Here is a 27,217-nt window from a genome sequence, read left to right on the forward strand (position 1 = left end):
CCCCTTTGTTTGCTTGGAAAGAGCAGCACCAGTACGGTTCTGAGAAGAAAGAACGTTTTGATTCAAGTTATTTGTGTTGTTGTTTTTGGCCGCGAGACCATTTGATCCGGCCCTCGAGGTAATTCATAAACACAAGCAAAAAATCAACTCCAAATAACCAAAACAATTAATCTAGTCAGCAATAGAATAAAACGGACGATTGACTGTTTTTCCTGGCCAAGGTCAGGGTCCTTGAACGCAACACGAGTGCAACGTGGTCATGTCATCTAAAAAAAAAAAAAAGTTCACCACCCCTGATTTAGGTGTTATTTAAAGGGTATATTTATTTGTGTCATCTAATCACACAGATGACAAACAGTGGAACTAACACATGTAAACTGCTCAGTCTTGAAATATGAATTCACAGTTACAGTGCAACACAAAGGGAAATAATACATCGCTTGTAAAATAAAGAAAAATGCGTCCTGATGGAAAATAGATGTGTGCATATTCTACTGCCCAAGCCCCAAAACAGCCTCTGTAAAAAATAAAAACACTGATTTATACTGAGAAATTATCTTTAGAGATTTGGCTCCAGATCAGAGAATCCTTTCATATCTTCGATGGGGAACACATTTGCAAAAAAAGTTGTATTTAAAGGAAATAAAAAGAAATATCCATCGAGCCAGATTTTAAGAAGGGCTGGCAAACGGTTTGATGAGACCAAGATCCATGGCTTTGATCAGACATGTACGTGCTGTATCGATGGCCTGCTGCCTCTTGGGATTGTCCTCCGCCTTGCCAATGATTGAGATGATTTCCAGCAGCTCACTCTCGATCAGATTCTTGGCCAGCTCATTGTTGTCTGAGTTGAGCATGTTGTAGATAATTACAAGGGCACGATGCTGTATGGAAAGGTTGGTATGTAGACACAACCTCTGCAGGATCTCAAGCCACTGTGTAGTCTGTTGGGAGAGATCAATCAGTGACACTTGTAAAACGGTGTGAAACACTTTTAACACTTGCAATTATGTTGTGTATAACTCGAATAATAATAATAAATAATTTTATTTTGAAGGGGTGAAACTTTACTTTGTTAGTGTTTTGTTTGACTCTGATGGGACATTGAAGTGATAATTATGTTCTACAGTAAAAGCATGCTGTTGTACATACCACAAGGGTCAGCTTGGTGCAGATCTTCTTCTGAGTAGCAGTGAGCATGGCGAGAGCTCCAGCTGCAGGTACCTGAATGTTTTCGTCATCCTCACCACATAGCAGTACCAGCAGCTTCAGCTTATCATTGCCATCGGCCAGATAGCGCTCTTGGACCTAAGACACACAAACACCTGTTAGACACGGGTTTGTCATGTTGGTGAATCATACCTTATTATGTGTCGTAATTAGCTACATTTTCCTCACCTCTTTACATGAAATAAGGTTGCACATGCATTCAGTGGCAGCCTGTCTGATCTGGTCATGATCCTCAAACATGTAGTTCTCAATGTCTGTCAGAGCTTTCTCCTTCAAAATCTTTAGTCTACAAAACAGATGAAGGTTAGGGTGAAAACCCACAATAAGGAAATATACGCAAGCTGCAGTAATCGTCACAGTGACCACAATAACATGTGATGGAGATAAATGTTACCTTAGTTTTTCACTGAAACCAGCCAAGTTGGTAAGGCTTCGCAGAGCCTCAAAGTTCTGTATTCCATCTTTGTCTGTGTGAAGGAGGCCGACTAAAGGTCGCACCACCTCATACACCTGTCAACCAAGTATGATAGAGAATTACATTTTTAAAAGTAATTTGTATAGCATAGATCAGCATAGATCATACTTAAAGTGAGGAACAAAGAAAAAATCATCAGTTATAATAATATAAACCAAGAAGAGCACCAATCAGACAATCAGAAACACTGCATAAAGTGTCCCATCATATTCCAGCATATAGAGAGACAAAGAAACATAGGCAAAGGAAGGCAAGATCAAAAGAGAAAGCAGTTTGTAGGTAGAATGTGGTAGGTCTACCTCATTAAACTTCCATTCACCTTCCCCCACTATCATATCAAATGGGTGCCATATAAACCATAGATATAAACAAAACCATTAGTTTTGTATGTCTTACCCTCTCACCAGGGAAGGCAATTTCTGGGTTGGAAATAGCTGCAATCTTGGCAATGGCGTGGCTTGCCTTTGTCTTCCCAGCTTCCGTCCCTTCCAGAGCGAGTGGTATCAAAGCCTAAGGGTGGAGTGGACATGGTGTATATTTTACAACAACCAGTTTGTCAAATAAATGTTTGCTTTGACTCACCTTTCCCCCACCTTGTGCTACAATAGTGCCACGATCTTTGGGATCATCTGACAATGCCAAGAAAACTCTAAGGATAAAAACAAAAGGTTTAACAATCATATCATTCTAAGCAATGTTGCAATTTAATTAAGAGGGAATATACAATGCATTGAATGTATGCGTTTATGTTTTAGCTTGCATTACCTAATCTCTGTAATTGCACATTTAGAAATAAACACAAAATGCACTTTATCAAGATGGCAATGGCAAATAAAAAGCCATTTGTTGTCAGCTTAGCTATATACGTGCTGTGATTCATAACATTTTTATTTCCCCTCTCACCTTGACATCATCTCCTTGGTGTGGTCGGTCAGGATAGAGCTGTCCGCCTTGACCATGACAGCAAGAGCTGAAATGATTCCAGCCTTCAGCAGCCTTTTCACTCTCTTCTCAATAAAGTCCTTCTTGTCCTGTGAAAAGAAAGTATAAAAAGTGTGTACATCTGTTAGCATGTGTGTAACATAACCTGCTATGTCAGTATATTTGTTGTGATCTGCTGTCTAAAACGGTGGTTTAGTTTAGTCTTCCTCTTTTACCTTGGGGTGTTGCTCAGGCACATGTTGTTTTGAGAACTTGGCTAGTTGGACTAGTTCAGGCATAACGTCCTTCTTTTCATAGCAGTTGGTGCAGTTAACCAATGTGCAGGCTACTGAAAATATGATCGTCTTATCCGTAGACTAAAAACACAGAGAAAGGAGAGAGGTTATTTATCTCTAATCTGATACACTGAATGTTTATTCCTGTCTGTTATTTTCATACCTTGGCCAGGTCAAACATGGCTTTCAGGGCAATCTCATCTTCAACAAAGTCATCTTTCACGTCAGCATCATTAGTCAGATAAGCCAGACCCTCAATAGCCCACTTTCTTGTTTTAGTATCAATCTGGGGATTACAGAGCCACCTAACAAAAAGGAAACATTTAACAGTAGTAGGTATTTATTTGTGATGATGTGAAGTGGTAGTATTGCAAGGTACTGGTACTGTATTGTAAGAAAATTATAACCATCACAATTAGATAATAACCATCTAGGTATTAAGCATACATTTAGAAAAATACTAATGTTAGAATCAGTTTTGTATTTTACACATACCTTCACTTTTTCTATCATTATGGATAATAACCTGCCAGATTTTAGCACTGTCACTTTAACAGTCTGTGTGAATACTCACTTTCTGCACTGCTTGGCCAGCTTCTCTGTTGAGCCCTCAGCGAATTGCCTTAAACTGTAATCATCACCTCCAGATGAACCCAGTTTACAGAGACCCTGAAGAGGACATGGACATGAGAATGCATACCAGTATGCACATGGACAAAATCTACAAGTTGTAATTAAAGTTTGTTATATTATGTATCAAAGGAAACAGCAGGACTTCTGTGCCAAGTGCAACAGTTTACAGTTACAATTTAAAACGCTTCTAAACTACCTCACATCTCTTCTCTTTTTCAAATCTACAGTAGCCTACATGATCCAGTTATTACTTAGATATCCTTGGATTTCCATGTACCCTCAAACTAGCTTTGTTAACTGATGTGTCTTATGTTTATGGTCACAGCTTTTAATTCCATGTTATAATGTAGCTGTGTTGTTTTTTGTTTTGTTGTTTGTGTTTTTGTAAATGTTTCTTGTTCTCAGGTCTCTCTTGGTAAAGTGATCCTAATCTCAATGAAAATGGCTGAATAAATAAAGATAAAATAGATAAACAGTAGCTGCTCACTATGTTTTAACTGCTCTGTACTGTCTTGTATTGTTCATACTGTGATGTTTTCACAATGTGTGGTACTGTCATTCTGTATTTATTGTCAAAACTCATTACTTTTTTTCCATTCTTTCCATGACACACTCACCACCAGCGAACGTATTTTAATCTTTTCATTCTTGGTCTTCTTGTAGATGTCCTTGAGCAGTGACACACCGTTAGTGATGATAAAGGAGGCACGGCTAATCTTCGAGGAGGAATGGATCAGCGCCTCCACAGCAACCATCTGGTCCACCTCACGTTCGGAGCCACACAGTGCCACCATCATCTCCATTATGCCTTGCCGTCCAACCAGGGCGTTACCGACATCAAAGGGACCCTGAAGCAGCCCTGAGATGGTGTTTATAGCGTGGATGGTCTTGTCCATGTCGTTGGGGTCAATTTTGGATCTGTGGAAAAAGGAATAGAGAACAAGGAAAGAAAAAAGTAAGTTATTCCATTTAGAAAGGCTTCGCTGCAACACTGGTAAATCTGTCATTTATGGACCTACTTGATATATTCATCACAAATGTCCCTGAAGTTGTCTCGCTCTGGGTCGCATGATAGGTCGTCATAGAGCTTGTTGAGCAGCACGCTGGCAATCAGCTGTGTGTTCTCTGTCATGGGCAGCTGGTCTGGCAGTTCTGGAACTTGACCACACACCTTGAGGATCTTCTTCAGACCTGGAGCGCAAACACATATATGCACATAGAGATGTTTGTTTAATATACTTTATTGTGGAGTCTGGGAGGCAGCAATGAAGCTCAAACAAATAAATTAGCCCATGGCTCACCGTGGTCAATAGTGAAGAGTGTCCTGGAGTTGTCTTTCACTTTCATGCTAGTGCGAGGTACATTTTTGCTCAGGAGGTTCAGTGCTTGGTCTCTGCCATGGCTAGACACCTTCTTACTAGCAACCATCTCCACCAGAGAGAGGAGAATGGTTTTCAGGTCTTTAGATGCATCTGCAGATGTACAGATGATATAAAAGAACACATGTCTCAGTCAGCAGTGCTGTGAAAAAACCCTAACAGCAGCATAGCCCCTGTCGACTTCCCTTTTACATTATGTCATTGATTATATAGGGTTTAGTTGAAAATGATGTTCTGAGTAAGTTTCCATAATAAAATCTACTTTTTGTTACAGATACGGATGATGAAATGAGCTCTCACCCAAAACCAAGGCTTCTTCTTTCCCATATTCCCTTTTATCTTCACCAGTGAGGGATTCGTTGATGCACTGGAAGAGGTTGCAGGTTGCCAGTGAGATCTCCTCGTTGTCAACAGCCATGATGCTGCACATCTTATCAACACCCACCATTTGAATGATGGCCATGGCCTGTTTAGTGGTAAGAAACAAACATTAAGTACATTTAGTGAAAAAATGAAATGTAAATAATATTAAACTTATTTCTAATGTCATCATATTTGTAGAAGTTGTACTTTTAAAGTTTGATTGTTTTTGAAAAAGGCTTTTCCCTCTTTGATTTTCACTTTAACTTTGCATTTTTTATGAGTATGCTCACCCGAGCTTTGTGTCCTGTGCATATTCCGGACAAAGTACGAACAGCAGCCAGGATCATCTCTTGTTTGCCGGTCTCTATCATGTTGAGCAGCAGAGGCACTCCGTTATTCTGGAAGATTCTCTCTGCTCCGGCGTCCTCTCTTGACAGCACGATCAGGTTGTTGGCAGCCTAGACATAAAAGAATAAGAAGCAGAAGTGAAACCACTATGCACATCCACATAAAAGAGGTATCAATGTTTTTAATTCACACAAATAATCCCCACCTTTTCCCTCTTGTCTTTTTCCATTTCCTCATCAAGGAGAATTTCAAACATGGTCTGTACCCTTGAATCTGTGGAGAATGATGTCTTGAGCTGCGGAGAATCAAAATGAAACTTTCATCCTTTCCTGATGCTGACATGTATAAAACGTATACATGTGGTTCAGTAAATCAATCTGTCAATTTTCTTTAATATCAAAAAAACATTTATTTCTACAACTACAACCGAAGCTATCTAAACCATTCAGATATTTCAGCCAAACGATCATTGATGAATACATGTGGCAGTGCTGATTCAGTGTTGCTGAATGCTTTTATGCAAAGTAATGTGTGTAGTCTACTAGATGAACATCTATGTGTGGGTGTGTTGTTCTTTGTAATGCCGACCTTGGCCTGGATGTCTGCTCCCAGCCGGCGGAGAGTCTCCAGGAATGTCATATTCTTTGGTTCCAGGGTGGCGCACCTCTGCACATCTTTGAAAGCCAAGTCCAGTTTTCCTAGTTTCTCCAGAGCTTGGCAACGCCGATACAAGGCTTTAATATCTGCAGCATCAACATCAATTGCTATAAAGGAGGAATAAAGAGTTATAATGAGTTGTGGCCTTTTGTTTAGGTTCATGTTTATTGGTGTCATTGCTTCTATTGTTTGCTTTGATTATTCTTCTACCTTTAGATGCATCAGATGCTGCATTGGCATAGTTTTCCTGTAAGAAAAACAGTAACATCTAAATAAAAGTGCAAATTTGCCAAAGAAATTACAAATATTAACTATTTGTTACATGCTTGTTTTTCTGTAGCTTTACCAAACTGCTTACCTTTTTTATGTAGCATGCAGATCTGTTCCTGTAAATGACAGCAAGCACTTTTTTGTCCTTGCACACCTTAATGGCTTTAGTGTAGCACTCAATGGCATTTTCGGTATCTCCTGCCTGGAAGTGGATGTTTCCTTCATCTTTTAACTTGATTGGGTCTCCCATCTGGTAGAAAAGAGTCAGTTATGATATAAAAACTTTGGGTTTTTCATGTAAAAATACAACCTGACCGTCAACACTTCTGTAACTGTAATAAAGCCACCAAAGCTTTATACCAAGAACAAAGGGATTTCTAGATACAAACACAAATATTTCAAATAAGCTAAATATTTAACACACTTTTGTTGTGATTTTAAAGGTACAGAGCATTAAAAAAAGAAGTAAAACATATATACGTCTGGCGAGTAAATAAAGTACAGATTTGTATTTGACATTCATTGTGGAGAATTATAATCATCTGTCAGCATACAAATATTATTTAAGCTACTGTAGCATTAGAAATGTTTTTGTTCTTACCACTTACCATAAATTGCTCTGACACAAAAGAATAACATTTAAGAAACTGTTACATTTCATGCCTTAGCTGAATTATGAGCGAGCTGAAACCTGCTGTGTGTAAACCGGTCACTCATTGAATCTATTATTCAACAAAAGATACCCTGATTACAGCGCTTCACACTGAGGCTGAACACACAGGAAACTGTCAACATGCGCTGAAGTCACACAGGACGCAGCCATAATGTCAACACAGCACACTGTGATCAAAGGAACCATAACAAGAAGGAACCACTGCCCTCACACATGCTTCAGGAGCAGTGGGAGAGCCCATGGAAAAAGCTGTCGCACACACACACTTGTGATGACAGGAGTAGACGCTGTACGCTAGTCTGCCCAGCCTTATTCAAGAGCTTTTTGTGACACAGACAGTGTTGTGTCAGTGTCATACTCCATTCTTCCAATACGGTCCCTACACCCCTCCCTTCTACCAAATCTCTGTTTGCACGTTCGCTTGGAGTGTCCACCATATTAAGTGCATCCAAACCAATTAGCGGGGAGTGGAAGTGGCGAAAATTTCTTTTAGTTCACCCCTCTCCTTTCCTCCACTCTGCCTCTGACTGTAGGTGTGTGTAGGTGTTCGCAAAGGACAGCGGAGGAGGGATGCCGGCGCATACGAAATATCGGCAATAGGTTGATATAAATTAAGGGTAAGTTGTGCTCGTTTGAAGGACGCAGACGATACGCCGAACACGGCAGACATACACAGTTCCGTATGGCAGAAACATGCCGGCGTATATGAAAATTAGCTCAAAATGTGTCAGAGTCCAAATACGTCCAACTTTTCCACAGCGGTGTTGTAGCTGACGTATACATAACGAATACATAACGAATTATTATACGCATGTCCAACATATTGATAGCGTATCACTTACTGATTTAAAACGTATCAGAGCATATGGCCAACGCAGCTGGAAAAGTGCCATCTGGTTCACGTCATGCTGATGCTGGAGAACGGCTAACATGCTGAACGCTAGCTGTACTGTAGAAACACGTTTAATAAGTTACTCCGTCGTCAGGCATCATCTTAACATAGGTTAGGAATAGGTTATCCACTCGTTATCAATACGTTGGCTGTAGGATTCACCGTCAGCCGACGTAGCCTATATCTAACGTACCTCTAACGTAGTCACGTAGGTATTTACGTACTATATTTACGTAGGTAAGTATTTACGTACTATATTCACGTAGGTAAATATTCACGTACGTATTCCGTATTCACGTATGTCTAATGTAACGTAACTTATGTGTAACGTCTGCATATCTTATGAAGCACACGTCGGGTACGTCCGGTAATTTTGAACATGCTCAAAACATCAGCGTTCAACAACGCACCCCAGCGTAACACCGCGTGCTCTTAACGAATACTACTTATACCTTACCTTATATCAACGTACACCAGCGTGTTGCCGATATTTTGTATACGCCATATTTTTGTATACGTTATGCATTCGTTGGGTATTCGTCTGATACATTCTGTATTAGTAAGTGATGCGCTATCAATAGGTTAGACATGCGTATCTGTATATGTTCACTTTTCCAATCCGATGAAAAGTTGGACGTATTTGGACTCTGACATACGTTTCTGTCATACGGATATGTGCGACAGGGTCTTTAGGAACACAGAAAATGAATACTTGTGCATGTATTGAGCATAAAAATCAGATATTCACCACAAAATAAGCAGTGAAAACCACAGATAAATGATAGCAAATTATATAATTGCCTTGATGCACAATCAAAGATTTAAAAAAAAGAAATGTTTTATTGCACTGCCCATCCAGCCAACTGCAGCTGCAGATCTCTGCACAACACAATCAGATGATCGGTATTTAAAAGAAAAGTGTTTCCTTCAATATGCAGACACTCTGCTGTAACAATTTCCATTATTATTAAAGTAACGTTGTATATCTGATGTATCTTGCATTACATATTTACATATTTTGCATACTAAGCTGTCTGACCTCCAACATTTCTGTCATCTGTAAGTACTCGTCTTTAATTCATGTAGACAAGCAGACGTTGCCCCTTCTCCGGGACACAAAAAATAAACCAACTCTGACCAAGACTCAGCCGCAGCACAAATGTTCTTTAACATCAGCAACGCATTACATATCAGCTCAAACAAGCAATTTGCGAAGAGCAAATGTTGCACATAGTACACCATATATTTGACAGCCCCAGATGGATGCATCATTATGTCGGTAATTGCTGTGTTATTGTTATTAATGACTGTACTGAAGCCGAGATGTCAACAGTTGTCTGAAGTTTTTTTTAATCTGAATCTCGTTACAACATTTGCGTCATTTCTGTGCGTGTTTGTGCCACAGCTATAGCAGTAGTGGATTTGTCTTCTAAATCTGGAGACAATTAGTTGCTGGAACAGAAATCAAAATGCCAGAGCTAGTCATAATGTAGGTCTAAGGAAGACAGATTTCAGCTACACAATGGTGTTTTGACAGGGTTGCTGTGAGACAGAAAATAGAGAGAAAAATAGAGCATGGAATTCTCTCTTTATCTTCCCCTTTCTCTCTGCCTTCATTTCCCACATCTGTAGAACAGATTATTTTAGTGGTGGATGGGTGAGATTAACCCCAAATGAGACTCCACATTAACACCTTGCCGCTCTACTGTGTCTGGCTGTCTCTGGATTGACAGATTAGCCGCTGAAAGCCTTGTGGTACACGGTGAAGCAGCAACACACACCTTCTCCAGGTCACAGAGCAGGGAAGAAGATAACCTTTGAGTTTTCACTTTGTTTTTACGTCTTCATTCTTTTTTTCTTGAGCCTGTCTCGTGTGCACACCACACAATCACACACCCTCCTCCTTACATCTGCCTTCTATTAGAGGCCCTGTGAGAACTACACACACACACACACATACACACACACACGCTCACACAATCCCTGGAAGAGTTAGGCCAATTAGGCAATAGGCAAATTGACTTCCCCTGTGTGAGAGCAGGAACATACAGTGTATTAAGAATTCATGGTGCATGTCTTTGGATGCAATGATCCATGATGAAATAGGTCTACGCGGGCTGAGGAGCCACAGGCAACACGGGACAACACACACACACACACACACACACACACACACACACACAACATGTAAAGATCCATGGAAACAGGCAAAAACACAAATACAAACACAGGCTTATGCAGAAATAAGCACGCAAATTCCTGCACGAGGAGTCACACACATACACATTCAGGCCACCATGTACATGCCTCTGAGGGGTACAAAGATACACAAATCATGACATTCATTTTCTCACCCATGCAAAGACACATACACGCACTCTGAAGTCTTTTAAAATGGCATTTATGGATGCCACCTGTCCATATGGGATCTGATAAACACACCATGGTCTGTCCTGTTTAGTTGAAGTAAGTCTCTGTGGCTGTTAACACACGGCACCAGCCTTTCTCCTCTCCTTCAACTTCCTGCACAAACCCCTCCCCTCCTCCCCATCCAACACACACACACATGCACAGGGGTTGCCTCTGCTAGTGGTGGAAGTTATCCATCACATTTTTCATTCCCTCTCTCCACGGAGCCCCTCACAATCACCTCATCTCTTCTCATCACATCTGCCAAAACATTTCTCTCACGCTCGCAGCGCTGACGCTTTTCAAACGTTCCCCCTGTAGAAACTTCTTCCAGTTTATTGTATTGACACGATGTGGAGTTTTAGGGTCAGGCCGTCGCCCCAAATCCCAGGATTATACTTCAGCTTTGTTTGCAACGCTTTCAAATAGAAAATACTCCTTTAGCAGATCTTATAAGTCTATGATGTTGAGTTAGGCAAAGTTATGAAGTATTTCAGGATTATTTTCATCACCTGCCAATTATTTTCTCAAATAACTTAATAAAAAACTGTCAAACAATAGTGTAGAAAATGTCTCTTAGAATTTCTATCATTAAAGGAGACATCTTGAAATTGTCCAACCAACGATGACTAAAACAGAGACAAGCAGCAAACTCTCACATTTGGAAGATTTCCAACCACTGTTGTGTTGTTTAAAATATCCATTACTCTTTTTCATTTGCTTTCTTTCTTTATTTCCATTAAATTATTTATTTTTTTCTTTATTTTTTCTTTCAACAGGTGGAAGTTAAGTGACGAAAGCAATCAACTGCAATTCTTTGCTTCAAATTTTAAGGACACTTTATTGATTCTATTTATTCATTATGAGACAAAGAAATAAAAGTATCTAAAGGATAACATGTTAAAGTGTAAACACTTATTTCCAACATGGTCCCAAGATGTTAGAAGACAAAGAAAACACAAACAAAGCACAAGAAAACTAAACCAGACTTATTATGGCTCTGTGTTGATGCATCATGTCATGTACAAAATATAGGTAAGATAGGTACATTGAAATTTACTGGACAATTTTAAGTGTTAGGTTGTAGGGTGGATTTTCCCTTTAGGGTGGAATGAGTAAATTGGAAAAAGATGCACTTCTGTGAAATCATAACTTAATACCACCGTGTCAAACAAGAGTAGCTGAATAAGAAAACATACATCTTTAATTAAAAAAGATCCTGTGAAAAAGGCTGTGAACCCTAAAGTTTAATAAGACAGTCTGACAAACACTGGATCAGGATACAAAAAGAAAAAAAATATTTTTTTAAACCCAAATTGTGGCTTGAATTGTGTAGATTGCCACAGGATATCTGGATTGAATCTCTGGATAGAATCTCTGGATATAGATGTGAAAAATACCAATACTGCAGGCCAAGCATGCAGAGTTCATTGGAAACTGGTACAATGTGCGATATTGACCGTGACATAGGAGCATTGTGGAGCCTCGGACAAGCAATTTTCAATAAATGGTCCTAGCAGCAGTACAGAAAACTCCTAAAAGAAACGCTTCATTTACTAATGAGCCAGTCAGTTTATGAGTTTTGGCTTAAATAAAAAACTTAAAATGCTCTAATTTGTTCAGTAAAAATAGGATAAATGTTGCAGACAGAAATGGAAACTGTCTGCTATTTCATTGGTTCAGTGATTGCCTGAACTAATCTTAACTTAAGTCAAATTCATAAATTCACAGATAAGTAAAGGTGTCCGAAACCCATTTTCTTCTCATATATTATCAAGACTGGATCAACAATGTATAAGAAGCAAAGTGTTTTTGAGTTGGGTTAAATGTAATGGCGGTGCTGCAGGTATGTTGTATTGACTGCAGAGTTAGTTGGTACTTGCATTTCTTTAACAACACATAGGGGTATTTGCTGCTGTAGACTCCCATTGAGATGAAGAGATTCAGCCAACAAAAACATTTAAACACCTTTGCATCTGGTGCTTACTCTGATCCAGAGAGTTGTTACACATCTTTTGTTCCTACAGCTGAAGACAAGTTAGATTTAAGGCTTTTAAAAGACACTCGCAATGAAATATAAGACCAACCCTACAATAAGCAAATTCTTAAAGACCACTTACTTACGGTTAGGCACAACTTTACCCAAATGTTTATTGTAGCAAAACATTTCCCCATGTTGTTGCTAACTGGAGATGCATCTGCAAACAAACAACATGTGTGTGGCTGGTTCCGCCTGACATTAATGCTAGAGACATTTGGTAAATCATTCTAAAAATAGATCATTATTTTTGAGATTTTCAATTGCAATGTCATAGACCTTTGAAAGATGAATCTAAGACATTTTAATAACAGGTGAGGCCTTATTGTTATATTCATTTATTAAATACCTATTAAGCCTTGAAGAATCCATAGGAACCCTGTGTTAATTTTCATATATATATATATATATATATAAATATATACACACACACGTTTTAGCAACCAGAGGTGTGTGCTGCCTTCTAGTGGCTTCAGAACAACACAACTATTGGGACAGCACGACCACCGTGAGGAAGGATCTTAAAGCCACAAACAAGGAAGTTTACAAATATATGAAGTGCTTTGGTATGCATTACTCTGGCGTCTTGTTGACACATGTTAAACAATTCTATAGAAATTTAACGGTTTAAACCCTTTAGTGTCCGCAACACAGCACAAATATGAAGACATATTTTAAATTGGTCAAACCATTTGGCTGAAAAATTAGTGGTTCTTATCAAACTTGCATTATATTTAGTCTTTTTGCACACATTTATTTTTCTATACATGTTATTATATTTTTAGGAAAAACAGTAGTCCCATGTGTCCAAAGTCTAAATATAATATGATAAGAACATGGCTGTATCTCAGACAAAAAAATCACGTATTTGGTAAACTCATAACAAATTGAATATTAAAGATATGCACACACATGCAGCGTAAAGAAATGTTTTTCCTATGAAAGACATTTAATAAACACAACACATTTTCCCTTAACATATTGAATATAGTATTTGGGCACAAATAGGGTTAGTCACTTTTATTTAGCATATGAATGTTTATTAAAAGTGTTGAAACAGACACAAAACACAGACGTGAACATTCTGTTAATACCGGGTAACTGAATGTGAATTAAGACTTCAAAACCTCCGTCTTGATGCAACCACTTTGTATTTACAATGCTTCTGTGGCTGCAAATACACACTGCTGTTCAAACAGAATAATTTATACCAAGAAAACTGGCGGTGACATTTTTTGTTAATCTAAGGCTATAAGTCATAGGATACAATTACAAAAACATGTTCAGAACTAATGAATGAAAATCTAATGTGTTACGTTTCTTTCTTTTCTCAAGATTCATTCTAAAAAAACACAAATGACAGGAAAAACTCCCCCACCCATTGTCTCTTAAATTATCTGCCGACTTAAAGGCCCCCACCCTCACGCCTCACTTTACAAACTGTTTGCTTTGGATGTGAAGGTCTTCAAAGTTTCCCTCAGCTTCTGCACAACAGCTTCATCCTCTTCCACAGCCTTAGAGCAAACACGCTGCACTCTGCTGTGAAGATCCTCCATGCACTTCTGTTGGACAAGAACCACAGCATGCATTACAATATAAATACAGGAATAATGATGCCATCAGACCAATATGTAAAATATCTTTAGATTAAGATAGTTGTAGTGCATTCGGCTTTTTACAACTGAGTTTTGCTATAATCCCTTTTGTGTCTTTCATACCATCAAATCCTTTTGGCATGGAAAGCCTCAAGATATTGAGGCAGCGATGGCTACAGTCGCATCTAAACCACTGTGAAATACTTTGCTACATTTACTTAATGACACATAAGTTTATTAGCTTGCTAAAACTAATGTAAGTATGCCGGAGATAAAGAGAAAGTCACCTCTGTGATTGACAAGTGGTTAGCAGCTGTAGTAAATACAGACGCTAGGTTGTTTGCTACTGTACGCCTCTCCTCATTGGTCTCCTGCAGCACCAGGTGGTACCTGAAGAAGAGATGAACACAAGTGTTTCATTCTGAGTTAGACAGACAGAAACCTGGAGGATGTTAACACTCACATAAAGTCTCATCTTATAAAAAATGAAAATAAATGAGGCAGAGGTATTAAGATGAGACAGTATTACGAGGTCCTTTAGACAATGCTTTGTTGTGTAGCGGCCACAGGCTCCAACAGGACGATGTAATCCTTTAGACAATCACTCACTGTTGTTGCGCTGCCTTCAGTTGTTGCACTGACTCGTCGTATCCATAATTAACCTTCTTCTCAAGAAGCCTACGATGGTTCTCCACTGACTCCATCTCTGCTGCCCAGTCCTGTTCCTCCTGGGCCAGCTCCTATATGGAAACAAGCACGCAGGAAACTATTGTTATTACATGTATGATGCAACTGTGCATTTTCTCTATGTCACCAACATGTTAAAATGTAAACTCATTTTTGTTTATCAGCTCAGAAGACAAATAGTTCAGTGAAGAACAGACACAAACAGAAGCAGACTGAAGTATATGGACTATACCTGCATGTCGGAATCCAACCGTTCATCCACCTTGCGGATCTGCTCTCTCAGCTGCTTCAGGTCATTGGACTTGTCCAAGATGTTAGAATTCACCTTAAAGACACACACACATTTAAAAAGGACAAATGTGATTATAAAAGACGCACTTTGGTTATTTTGTGTGTCAGTACAAGAAAAAGATGACAGCGCAAAATAATAAGGTTTTTGTTACCTGTTCACTAGACTCCTCCAGACTGAGTTTCATGTTGGCTAATCGACTGTTCTCCTCCTCCACGTCACTGACGAGCTTTCTGAGGAGCATCTACAACACAAAGCATAGATCAGAACATGGACAGAGAATACCAAAATATATCTTCACACAATTTTGTTTTACATCAATCAATTTTCCAACAGAATAATATATAAAATGTCAAAAGCTCGAAACAACTGGAGATAACCTCAGCATTGGGACAGTAAGCTAGCCGTGTTCATACGGAATTTAATAGTTTGTGTGAACAGGATTATTACACAATACACAGTACCTGTGTCTGCGCTTTATGCTGAACCATGCCGAGTCCACATTCAAACGGCCTGATCTCAAAATCATGACCACAGGCGTTCTCTGCAGACAGTGGTATCAGCTTCAGTTTACGTGCCAGCTTGTGGTACTCTGCTACCTTCAACTCCGCCTGGAGGGAAATAGCAGGATAGGACAGACACAGGAAGGGCAAGGAAACAAGTTCAATCAAAAAGGTCAAAATGCGTGCTGCTGGATGAAAAACACCTGCTATTATCAATCTTTACTGATTACAACAGGGACACAAAATATCATATTTTAATCCCAAGAGACCAAGTCATATGTCATATACCCTATCTTAATGGAAAAAAGTGCTACTATCCCTGCTCCTCTGTGCAAACATACTAGATCTACATACAGTACCTTCTCGTTCACTTTGGCCAGAGCGATCTCCTCATTCCACTTGTGCTGCTCAGCGTCTTCAAGAGACTTGCTGAGACTGGAGATGGTCTGTTGGAGTTCTCTCTTCTCTCTGTTGATCCTCTCGACATCAGCCGGCGTAAACCTCTGGTTCTTCAGGAGGTGCAGCAGTTCATCTTGCTCATGTTTTAGAGACTCCAGATGACTGCCTGCAGAAAGAGAAAGACAAAAAACACGATATGAAATCAGATTCAATCCTCAGTTCTGATTGGAAAGCTATTGTAGAAGACCCAATAGGCCCTCTTGTGACTACATAACAGATTAGTTAAACCCCCGGGTGTGAGCCAATTTGAACCAGAACTTTGTTGCTTAGTAGGAGCTTTCTTTGTTTACTGGGTGACAGTAAGAAACTCAATATGTGCAGTTAGCAGTTCAGCAAAACCCTGAAAAGTATGGTCTCTGGTGGCCTATTAATTAAAAACAGGAATGTTAAATGTTTTTTTTAACAGGGGAAAATGTCACAGCCAAGACACAAATCTAGTTAAACCTTAAGTGGAATCCTTATTGTGTTGGCGCCGTGTGTGTGCACAGGCCCAAAAAGAACTTGGAAATGTGTAATTCCAGTTACTTAAAGCATAGTAGCAATTAGTGTCTGAATATTGAGATCCACCATCAAATGTCCACAGGATCCAGTGCATCCTGCTAAAGAACCAGTGCATCCTGCTAAAGAACCAGTGCATCCTGCTAAAGAACCAGTGCATCCTGCTAAAGAACCAGTGCATCCTGCTAAAGAACCATCTGATATGGTTATATTTACCAGTGGTCTCCAGCTCCTCACTCAGTTCAGAGTCTTTGTTCTCCAGGTTGGCTGTAAAGGAATAAAGGATAAGAGATGGGAGATTGAACGACAGGTGACCTGGTGCGGTGTGAACCACTTGGAGCTCAACGCTCTAAAGACAGTGGAGATGATAGTGGACTTCAGGAAGAGCCCAGCCACACCTGCCCCAATCACCCCGTGTGACTCCCCTGTGGACTCTGTGGAGTCCTTTACGCTTCCTGGGCACCATCATCACCCAGGACCTGAAGTGGGAGCTGAACATCAGCATCATCAAAAAAGTACAGTAGAGAATGTACTTCCTGCGGCAGCTGAGGAAATTCAACCTGCCAAAGACGATGCTGGTGCACTTCTACACCTGCCATCATCGAGTCCATCCTCACCTCCTCCATCACCATCTGGTACACTGCTGCCACTGACTGGGACAAGGTCAGACTGCAGCGTGTCATTCGCTCTGCGGGGAAGGTGATCAGCTGCAATCTGCCATCCCTCCAGGACCTGCACGCCTCCAGGACCCGAAAGCGCGCAGGTAAGATTGCAGCAGACCCCTCCCACCCTGGACAAAGACTTTTTCAGTCACTCCCATCCGGCAGGAGGCTGCGGTCCATCAGGACCAAAACCTCACGCCATATGAATAGCTTCTTCCCCTCTGCAGTTGGCCTCATCAACAATGCCAGAGACCCCCACTGACACTGTCTCTCCCTCCCCCCCTGTCATTTGTGATCCACATCTGTACCCTACAAACTCTACCTCATACTCCGTATGTGGGAACCTTTGCACATCCCTCTGAGTATTTTGCACATTTCTTCTACTACAACACATTTCATTTTAATTTAATAAAGATATACTGTACATATTTTTCATTACATTCTGTACATTCTTTTTTTCTATATTTATATTCTTCTGTATTTGCTCTTATTTTTATTTTTTATTTAATTTCTCCTACTGTGTTTATGTTTGCACCATTACACACCAAAGCAAATTCCTTGTATGTGAAAACCTGCTTGGCAATAAACCAAATTCTGATTCTGATGTTGAAGGCTTGAACACTTCTTTGTCTCTTTTGTCCCGACTTGAATGTACCTCGGGTTGAATGTGCCCCTCTGACAAAACACTTGGCCCCAACCAGGCCCCCCTAGCGATATTGGTCTAGAACCACAAGCAAACAAGTTATTGCGCACTAGATTGAAGAAATATCCCTTACCGGACTTTAAGGGCTCCAGGTGATATTTAAATAGACTTATTAAAACTCAAACTATAACAGCTATATATGAATATGGCATGTACACAATGTCATTTTTTAAGCCAACACCTGAGACCCCAGTGTCCACCAAGTCACAAGCTGTGCTGTAATATTTCAGTTTATGGAAATAACTGTTATGTTTTCTAAGAACATTTAAATAATTTGATGACTAGCACCAGAACAAACAATACAAATTATCAATAAAACCTAACCTAGGATCAGAGTGTGGTGAAGCACTAACTTCCTCACTAACAATTTGCTCAGCCTATTTTTTTTTTTCAGTTCTTTATTTCATTTACGGTTCTAATTTCCATTAACCAAGGCAAAGTAACATTTGTTGCATTTGAAAACAATGTATATTTGTTAAACTTGTAAACTCTCTGTTCTAGAGGGCTCTGTGGCGATATATGTTACTTGAAAGAAAGCCATGGTGGTTGGGTTTCCCCCTTTGTTTGCTTGGAAAGAGCAGCACCAGTACGGTTCTGAGAAGAAAGAACGTTTTGATTCAAGTTATTTGTGTTGTTGTTTTTGGCCGCGAGACCATTTGATCCGGCCCTCGAGGTAATTCATAAACACAAGCAAAAAATCAACTCCAAATAACCAAAACAAATTAATCTAGTCAGCAATAGAATAAAACGGACGATTGACTGTTTTTCCTGGCCAAGGTCAGGGTCCTTGAACGCAACACGAGTGGAACGTGGTCATGTCATCTAAAAAAAAAAAAAAGTTCACCACCCCTGATTTAGGTGTTATTTAAAGGGTATATTTATTTGTGTCATCTAATCACACAGATGACAAACAGTGGAACTAACACATGTAAACTGCTCAGTCTTGAAATATGAATTCACAGTTACAGTGCAACACAAAGGGAAATAATACATCGCTTGTAAAATAAAGAAAAATGCGTCCTGATGGAAAATAGATGTGTGCATATTCTACTGCCCAAGCCCCAAAACAGCCTCTGTAAAAAATAAAAACACTGATTTATACTGAGAAATTATCTTTAGAGATTTGGCTCCAGATCAGAGAATCCTTTCATATCTTCGATGGGGAACACATTTGCAAAAAAAAGTTGTATTTAAAGGAAATAAAAAGAAATATCCATCGAGCCAGATTTTAAGAAGGGCTGGCAAACGGTTTGATGAGACCAAGATCCATGGCTTTGATCAGACATGTACGTGCTGTATCGATGGCCTGCTGCCTCTTGGGATTGTCCTCCGCCTTGCCAATGATTGAGATGATTTCCAGCAGCTCACTCTCGATCAGATTCTTGGCCAGCTCATTGTTGTCTGAGTTGAGCATGTTGTAGATAATTACAAGGGCACGATGCTGTATGGAAAGGTTGGTATGTAGACACAACCTCTGCAGGATCTCAAGCCACTGTGTAGTCTGTTGGGAGAGATCAATCAGTGACACTTGTAAAACGGTGTGAAACACTTTTAACACTTGCAATTATGTTGTGTATAACTCTAATAATAATAATAAATAATTTTATTTTGAAGGGGTGAAACTTTACTTTGTTAGTGTTTTGTTTGACTCTGATGGGACATTGAAGTGATAATTATGTTCTACAGTAAAAGCATGCTGTTGTACATACCACAAGGGTCAGCTTGGTGCAGATCTTCTTCTGAGTAGCAGTGAGCATGGCGAGAGCTCCAGCTGCAGGTACCTGAATGTTTTCGTCATCCTCACCACATAGCAGTACCAGCAGCTTCAGCTTATCATTGCCATCGGCCAGATAGCGCTCTTGGACCTAAGACACACAAACACCTGTTAGACACGGGTTTGTCATGTTGGTGAATCATACCTTATTATGTGTCGTAATTAGCTACATTTTCCTCACCTCTTTACATGAAATAAGGTTGCACATGCATTCAGTGGCAGCCTGTCTGATCTGGTCATGATCCTCAAACATGTAGTTCTCAATGTCTGTCAGAGCTTTCTCCTTCAAAATCTTTAGTCTACAAAACAGATGAAGGTTAGGGTGAAAACCCACAATAAGGAAATATACGCAAGCTGCAGTAATCGTCACAGTGACCACAATAACATGTGATGGAGATAAATGTTACCTTAGTTTTTCACTGAAACCAGCCAAGTTGGTAAGGCTTCGCAGAGCCTCAAAGTTCTGTATTCCATCTTTGTCTGTGTGAAGGAGGCCGACTAAAGGTCGCACCACCTCATACACCTGTCAACCAAGTATGATAGAGAATTACATTTTTAAAAGTAATTTGTATAGCATAGATCAGCATAGATCATACTTAAAGTGAGGAACAAAGAAAAAATCATCAGTTATAATAATATAAACCAAGAAGAGCACCAATCAGACAATCAGAAACACTGCATAAAGTGTCCCATCATATTCCAGCATATAGAGAGACAAAGAAACATAGGCAAAGGAAGGCAAGATCAAAAGAGAAAGCAGTTTGTAGGTAGAATGTGGTAGGTCTACCTCATTAAACTTCCATTCACCTTCCCCCACTATCATATCAAATGGGTGCCATATAAACCATAGATATAAACAAAACCATTAGTTTTGTATGTCTTACCCTCTCACCAGGGAAGGCAATTTCTGGGTTGGAAATAGCTGCAATCTTGGCAATGGCGTGGCTTGCCTTTGTCTTCCCAGCTTCCGTCCCTTCCAGAGCGAGTGGTATCAAAGCCTAAGGGTGGAGTGGACATGGTGTATATTTTACAACAACCAGTTTGTCAAATAAATGTTTGCTTTGACTCACCTTTCCCCCACCTTGTGCTACAATAGTGCCACGATCTTTGGGATCATCTGACAATGCCAAGAAAACTCTAAGGATAAAAACAAAAGGTTTAACAATCATATCATTCTAAGCAATGTTGCAATTTAATTAAGAGGGAATATACAATGCATTGAATGTATGCGTTTATGTTTTAGCTTGCATTACCTAATCTCTGTAATTGCACATTTAGAAATAAACACAAAATGCACTTTATCAAGATGGCAATGGCAAATAAAAAGCCATTTGTTGTCAGCTTAGCTATATACGTGCTGTGATTCATAACATTTTTATTTCCCCTCTCACCTTGACATCATCTCCTTGGTGTGGTCGGTCAGGATAGAGCTGTCCGCCTTGACCATGACAGCAAGAGCTGAAATGATTCCAGCCTTCAGCAGCCTTTTCACTCTCTTCTCAATAAAGTCCTTCTTGTCCTGTGAAAAGAAAGTATAAAAAGTGTGTACATCTGTTAGCATGTGTGTAACATAACCTGCTATGTCAGTATATTTGTTGTGATCTGCTGTCTAAAACGGTGGTTTAGTTTAGTCTTCCTCTTTTACCTTGGGGTGTTGCTCAGGCACATGTTGTTTTGAGAACTTGGCTAGTTGGACTAGTTCAGGCATAACGTCCTTCTTTTCATAGCAGTTGGTGCAGTTAACCAATGTGCAGGCTACTGAAAATATGATCGTCTTATCCGTAGACTAAAAACACAGAGAAAGGAGAGAGGTTATTTATCTCTAATCTGATACACTGAATGTTTATTCCTGTCTGTTATTTTCATACCTTGGCCAGGTCAAACATGGCTTTCAGGGCAATCTCATCTTCAACAAAGTCATCTTTCACGTCAGCATCATTAGTCAGATAAGCCAGACCCTCAATAGCCCACTTTCTTGTTTTAGTATCAATCTGGGGATTACAGAGCCACCTAACAAAAAGGAAACATTTAACAGTAGTAGGTATTTATTTGTGATGATGTGAAGTGGTAGTATTGCAAGGTACTGGTACTGTATTGTAAGAAAATTATAACCATCACAATTAGATAATAACCATCTAGGTATTAAGCATACATTTAGAAAAATACTAATGTTAGGAATCAGTTTTGTATTTATACATACCTTCACTTTTTCTATCATTATGGATAATAACCTGCCAGATTTTAGCACTGTCACTTTAACAGTCTGTGTGAATACTCACTTTCTGCACTGCTTGGCCAGCTTCTCTGTTGAGCCCTCAGCGAATTGCCTTAAACTGTAATCATCACCTCCAGATGAACCCAGTTTACAGAGACCCTGAAGAGGACATGGACATGAGAATGCATACCAGTATGCACATGGACAAAATCTACAAGTTGTAATTAAAGTTTGTTATATTATGTATCAAAGGAAACAGCAGGACTTCTGTGCCAAGTGCAACAGTTTACAGTTACAATTTAAAACGCTTCTAAACTACCTCACATCTCTTCTCTTTTTCAAATCTACAGTAGCCTACATGATCCAGTTATTACTTAGATATCCTTGGATTTCCATGTACCCTCAAACTAGCTTTGTTAACTGATGTGTCTTATGTTTATGGTCACAGCTTTTAATTCCATGTTATAATGTAGCTGTGTTGTTTTTTGTTTTGTTGTTTGTGTTTTTGTAAATGTTTCTTGTTCTCAGGTCTCTCTTGGTAAAGTGATCCTAATCTCAATGAAAATGGCTGAATAAATAAAGATAAAATAGATAAACAGTAGCTGCTCACTATGTTTTAACTGCTCTGTACTGTCTTGTATTGTTCATACTGTGATGTTTTCACAATGTGTGGTACTGTCATTCTGTATTTATTGTCAAAACTCATTACTTTTTTCCATTCTTTCCATGACACACTCACCACCAGCGAACGTATTTTAATCTTCTCATTCTTGGTCTTCTTGTAGATGTCCTTGAGCAGTGACACACCGTTAGTGATGATAAAGGAGGCACGGCTAATCTTCGAGGAGGAATGGATCAGCGCCTCCACAGCAACCATCTGGTCCACCTCACGTTCGGAGCCACACAGTGCCACCATCATCTCCATTATGCCTTGCCGTCCAACCAGGGCGTTACCGACATCAAAGGGACCCTGAAGCAGCCCTGAGATGGTGTTTATAGCGTGGATGGTCTTGTCCATGTCGTTGGGGTCAATTTTGGATCTGTGGAAAAAGGAATAGAGAACAAGGAAAGAAAAAAGTAAGTTATTCCATTTAGAAAGGCTTCGCTGCAACACTGGTAAATCTGTCATTTATGGACCTACTTGATATATTCATCACAAATGTCCCTGAAGTTGTCTCGCTCTGGGTCGCATGATAGGTCGTCATAGAGCTTGTTGAGCAGCACGCTGGCAATCAGCTGTGTGTTCTCTGTCATGGGCAGCTGGTCTGGCAGTTCTGGAACTTGACCACACACCTTGAGGATCTTCTTCAGACCTGGAGCGCAAACACATATATGCACATAGAGATGTTTGTTTAATATACTTTATTGTGGAGTCTGGGAGGCAGCAATGAAGCTCAAACAAATAAATTAGCCCATGGCTCACCGTGGTCAATAGTGAAGAGTGTCCTGGAGTTGTCTTTCACTTTCATGCTAGTGCGAGGTACATTTTTGCTCAGGAGGTTCAGTGCTTGGTCTCTGCCATGGCTAGACACCTTCTTACTAGCAACCATCTCCACCAGAGAGAGGAGAATGGTTTTCAGGTCTTTAGATGCATCTGCAGATGTACAGATGATATAAAAGAACACATGTCTCAGTCAGCAGTGCTGTGAAAAAACCCTAACAGTAGCATAGCCCCTGTCGACTTCCCTTTTACATTATGTCATTGATTATATAGGGTTTAGTTGAAAATGATGTTCTGAGTAAGTTTCCATAATAAAATCTACTTTTTGTTACAGATACGGATGATGAAATGAGCTCTCACCCAAAACCAAGGCTTCTTCTTTCCCATATTCCCTTTTATCTTCACCAGTGAGGGATTCGTTGATGCACTGGAAGAGGTTGCAGGTTGCCAGTGAGATCTCCTCGTTGTCAACAGCCATGATGCTGCACATCTTATCAACACCCACCATTTGAATGATGGCCATGGCCTGTTTAGTGGTAAGAAACAAACATTAAGTACATTTAGTGAAAAAATGAAATGTAAATAATATTAAACTTATCTCTAATGTCATCATATTTGTAGAAGTTGTACTTTTAAAGTTTGATTGTTTTTGAAAAAGGCTTTTCCCTCTTTGATTTTCACTTTAACTTTGCATTTTTTATGAGTATGCTCACCCGAGCTTTGTGTCCTGTGCATATTCCGGACAAAGTACGAACAGCAGCCAGGATCATCTCTTGTTTGCCGGTCTCTATCATGTTGAGCAGCAGAGGCACTCCGTTATTCTGGAAGATTCTCTCTGCTCCGGCGTCCTCTCTTGACAGCACGATCAGGTTGTTGGCAGCCTAGACATAAAAGAATAAGAAGCAGAAGTGAAACCACTATGCACATCCACATAAAAGAGGTATCAATGTTTTTAATTCACACAAATAATCCCCACCTTTTCCCTCTTGTCTTTTTCCATTTCCTCATCAAGGAGAATTTCAAACATGGTCTGTACCCTTGAATCTGTGGAGAATGATGTCTTGAGCTGCGGAGAATCAAAATGAAACTTTCATCCTTTCCTGATGCTGACATGTATAAAACGTATACATGTGGTTCAGTAAATCAATCTGTCAATTTTCTTTAATATCAAAAAAACATTTATTTCTACAACTACAACCGAAGCTATCTAAACCATTCAGATATTTCAGCCAAACGATCATTGATGAATACATGTGGCAGTGCTGATTCAGTGTTGCTGAATGCTTTTATGCAAAGTAATGTGTGTAGTCTACTAGATGAACATCTAGTGTGTGGGTGTGTTGTTCTTTGTAATGCCGACCTTGGCCTGGATGTCTGCTCCCAGCCGGCGGAGAGTCTCCAGGAATGTCATATTCTTTGGTTCCAGGGTGGCGCACCTCTGCACATCTTTGAAAGCCAAGTCCAGTTTTCCTAGTTTCTCCAGAGCTTGGCAACGCCGATACAAGGCTTTAATATCTGCAGCATCAACATCAATTGCTATAAAGGAGGAATAAAGAGTTATAATGAGTTGTGGCCTTTTGTTTAGGTTCATGTTTATTGGTGTCATTGCTTCTATTGTTTGCTTTGATTATTCTTCTACCTTTAGATGCATCAGATGCTGCATTGGCATAGTTTTCCTGTAAGAAAAACAGTAACATCTAAATAAAAGTGCAAATTTGCCAAAGAAATTACAAATATTAACTATTTGTTACATGCTTGTTTTTCTGTAGCTTTACCAAACTGCTTACCTTTTTTATGTAGCATGCAGATCTGTTCCTGTAAATGACAGCAAGCACTTTTTTGTCCTTGCACGCCTTAATGGCTTTAGTGTAGCACTCAATGGCATTTTCGGTATCTCCTGCCTGGAAGTGGATGTTTCCTTCATCTTTTAACTTGATCGGGTCTCCCATCTGGTAGAAAAGAGTCAGTTATGATATAAAAACTTTGGGTTTTTCATGTAAAAATACAACCTGACCGTCAACACTTCTGTAACTGTAATAAAGCCACCAAAGCTTTATACCAAGAACAAAGGGATTTCTAGATACAAACACAAATATTTCAAATAAGCTAAATATTTAACACACTTTTGTTGTGATTTTAAAGGTACAGAGCATTAAAAAAGAAGTAAAACATATATACGTCTGGCGAGTAAATAAAGTACAGATTTGTATTTGACATTCATTGTGGAGAATTATAATCATCTGTCAGCATACAAATATTATTTAAGCTACTGTAGCATTAGAAATGTTTTTGTTCTTACCATTGTTAGCAATCAGTGTCCTGCTGACCTGTTTCTTGTAGCAAATGGCCATGCACATGTTATCTCTAACTTTAAATGGCCTCCCCTCACACCTTATTTGGGCACGGTCTTGTACCCCAGTTGGAGCCTTGCAACAAATGCCACTTTCCCAATGGTCACTATCACCTAGTCACAGTCTATCCGCGTACTTATCCTAAGTACCCTCTGCATACAGGAATGTCACCCAGATAAAAAAGCAACAGATCTCTGTGGAAGCTGTACAGTACCTTTAGGATTGCGTGTTGTATCTCTTGCTCTGCATAGATGGTCTGGACCTCTAGTCCGTAATGTTTGTTACAAACTTTTTTGTCTCATGTAACTTCCCCCCACCAACACCTAATTTATATTTATAGTGGATCTCAATGAGACAGAACCAAGGTGGACCATCCATCTCACGTAGGGGTTCACTGCGAGCACACTAAAACCCCAAAAGACAACTTTGTAAGGTCAAAAGGCCAAAGGTCATTCTAAACCCTGATTACTTGTGTTGCAACCAATATTGTTCTGGTGTCTTTGAATTATCCAAGGCTTTATAATTAAGACTTATTTTAATAAAGCCTGGGAGAGTGACCCCCCTCAAAGATGGTCTGCTCCTGATGAGGTTTATTTAGGGCACAGACAGCTGAGAACTCACCAGCAAATGCCTGATGCCAAAGTGCCGGGAGGGGGAGTTAAAAGACTTGTGTGTATGGAGACAGTGGGGAGGGGGCTGACAGCTGCAGGACCACAGAGGAATCTGGTAGCTTCTAGAAAGAGAATGATCTCGAGCACCATGAGTTGGGGTCGTACGTTTACTTTGTGATGGTTTGAGTAAAGGCCAGAGGTAAGAGAACGCATTACATCAAGAAGGGTCCTCATAAGTATACAAGTACAAATATGTGTGTGGGTTGCTTTGTGTGTGTGTATCTGTTGGTGTGTGAAACAGATTATAATACAAGAGAACAAACCTATATGGAGGTAAAATTGTGACCTGCTCACCTGTTTGTATGTCTTCTGCCCAGTGCATGATGGTTGCAGACTCACAGTGATTGTGAACAGCAATAAACATGCAGACATAAATTAATTATATTATAAAATAATAGATTAGAATATAATCCAATAAAGTGTTATGGTGGGGTATGTTCTCAGTTGAGTAGTTTTACTTTCTACACTTAACAATTGTACATTGTTTTGATCGGTCTGATGGACAAATGACTGATACAATTATTTTATTTTAGTATTGCCACAGGCAAAACTAGTGGAATAACAGGTGGCTTCCGGCTGAACAGAGACATCTCTTTACAATATTTAAAAAATGTTCATGAGTCATGCTTTGACTCGTTACTCAAGATTAGATTGAAACTAGACGAGTCAGAAGATGCTGGGTGTGTCTTTTTAGTTTTGCTCATCGACCTCATTTCATGTTATCTGAGAATATATTTTTAAGAGTTGTTATTCCTGTAAACATGCCACTTTAAAGAACAAGCAGC

General features: G+C 39.6%; 3 protein-coding genes across 4 annotated transcripts; all 3 read right to left on the minus strand.

Moving 5' to 3' along the window:
• Nucleotides 1-671: 671 nt before the first annotated feature.
• On the minus strand, nt 672-26,089 carry LOC115013482 (protein unc-45 homolog B-like). The gene is made up of 20 exons (XM_029439821.1): nt 25,976-26,089; nt 6,661-6,822; nt 6,513-6,549; nt 6,234-6,409; nt 5,851-5,940; nt 5,588-5,755; nt 5,235-5,400; nt 4,857-5,027; nt 4,575-4,746; nt 4,173-4,473; nt 3,497-3,591; nt 3,086-3,227; nt 2,863-3,003; nt 2,609-2,736; nt 2,288-2,354; nt 2,102-2,215; nt 1,625-1,740; nt 1,399-1,516; nt 1,153-1,308; nt 672-944 (listed from the first exon to the last, which is right to left on the minus strand). The coding sequence occupies exons 2-20, from the start codon at nt 6,820-6,822 to the stop codon at nt 672-674; spliced, it is 2,793 nt and encodes a 930-aa protein (XP_029295681.1). The 5' UTR covers nt 25,976-26,089.
• On the minus strand, nt 13,603-17,120 carry LOC115013659 (kinetochore protein NDC80 homolog). Its single transcript, XM_029440105.1, has 9 exons — nt 17,027-17,120; nt 16,832-16,930; nt 16,018-16,223; nt 15,620-15,766; nt 15,310-15,399; nt 15,099-15,191; nt 14,789-14,919; nt 14,467-14,569; nt 13,603-14,146 (listed from the first exon to the last, which is right to left on the minus strand). The coding sequence occupies exons 1-9, from the start codon at nt 17,118-17,120 to the stop codon at nt 14,018-14,020; spliced, it is 1,092 nt and encodes a 363-aa protein (XP_029295965.1). The 3' UTR covers nt 13,603-14,017.
• Nucleotides 18,840-26,036, minus strand: LOC115013481 (protein unc-45 homolog B-like). Of its 2 annotated transcripts, none has more exons than XM_029439819.1 (20): nt 25,710-25,746; nt 25,198-25,359; nt 25,050-25,086; nt 24,771-24,946; nt 24,387-24,476; nt 24,124-24,291; nt 23,771-23,936; nt 23,393-23,563; nt 23,111-23,282; nt 22,709-23,009; nt 22,034-22,128; nt 21,623-21,764; nt 21,400-21,540; nt 21,146-21,273; nt 20,825-20,891; nt 20,639-20,752; nt 20,162-20,277; nt 19,936-20,053; nt 19,690-19,845; nt 18,840-19,481 (listed from the first exon to the last, which is right to left on the minus strand). In XM_029439819.1, the coding sequence occupies exons 1-20, from the start codon at nt 25,710-25,712 to the stop codon at nt 19,209-19,211; spliced, it is 2,796 nt and encodes a 931-aa protein (XP_029295679.1). In that variant the 5' UTR covers nt 25,713-25,746; the 3' UTR covers nt 18,840-19,208. The 2 variants fall into 2 exon arrangements, with proteins under 2 accessions (XP_029295679.1, XP_029295680.1); XM_029439820.1 differs by lacking the exon at nt 25,710-25,746 and adding an exon at nt 25,976-26,036 and having other exon boundaries at nt 19,209-19,481.
• Nucleotides 26,090-27,217: the final 1,128 nt, after the last annotated feature.

This window comes from Cottoperca gobio, chromosome 9, assembly GCF_900634415.1.
Source record: "Cottoperca gobio chromosome 9, fCotGob3.1, whole genome shotgun sequence".
NCBI lineage: Eukaryota > Metazoa > Chordata > Actinopteri > Perciformes > Bovichtidae > Cottoperca > Cottoperca gobio.

Coding starts and splice junctions, on each gene's coding strand:
- LOC115013659 (XM_029440105.1), bottom strand. CDS start 17,120: ATGCTGATGTTCAGCTCCCACTTCAGGTCCTGGGTGATGATGGTGCCC. Junction 15,767..16,017: donor TGGCCAAAGTGAACGAGAAG/GTACTGTATGTA, acceptor ATTTCCCTCCAG/GCGGAGTTGAAGGTAGCAGA. Junction 14,147..14,466: donor ACCACTTGTCAATCACAGAG/GTGACTTTCTCT, acceptor CTTGTCCAACAG/AAGTGCATGGAGGATCTTCA.
- LOC115013481 (XM_029439819.1), bottom strand. Junction 22,129..22,708: donor TTAAAATACGTTCGCTGGTG/GTGAGTGTGTCA, acceptor TGTCCTCTTCAG/GGTCTCTGTAAACTGGGTTC. Junction 21,765..22,033: donor CTGGCCAAGCAGTGCAGAAA/GTGAGTATTCAC, acceptor CCTTTTTGTTAG/GTGGCTCTGTAATCCCCAGA.
- LOC115013482 (XM_029439821.1), bottom strand. CDS start 6,822: ATGGGAGACCCAATCAAGTTAAAAGATGAAGGAAACATCCACTTCCAG. Junction 1,741..2,101: donor TTGCCTTCCCTGGTGAGAGG/GTAAGACATACA, acceptor CTTGGTTGACAG/GTGTATGAGGTGGTGCGACC. Junction 1,309..1,398: donor ACCTTATTTCATGTAAAGAG/GTGAGGAAAATG, acceptor TGTGTGTCTTAG/GTCCAAGAGCGCTATCTGGC.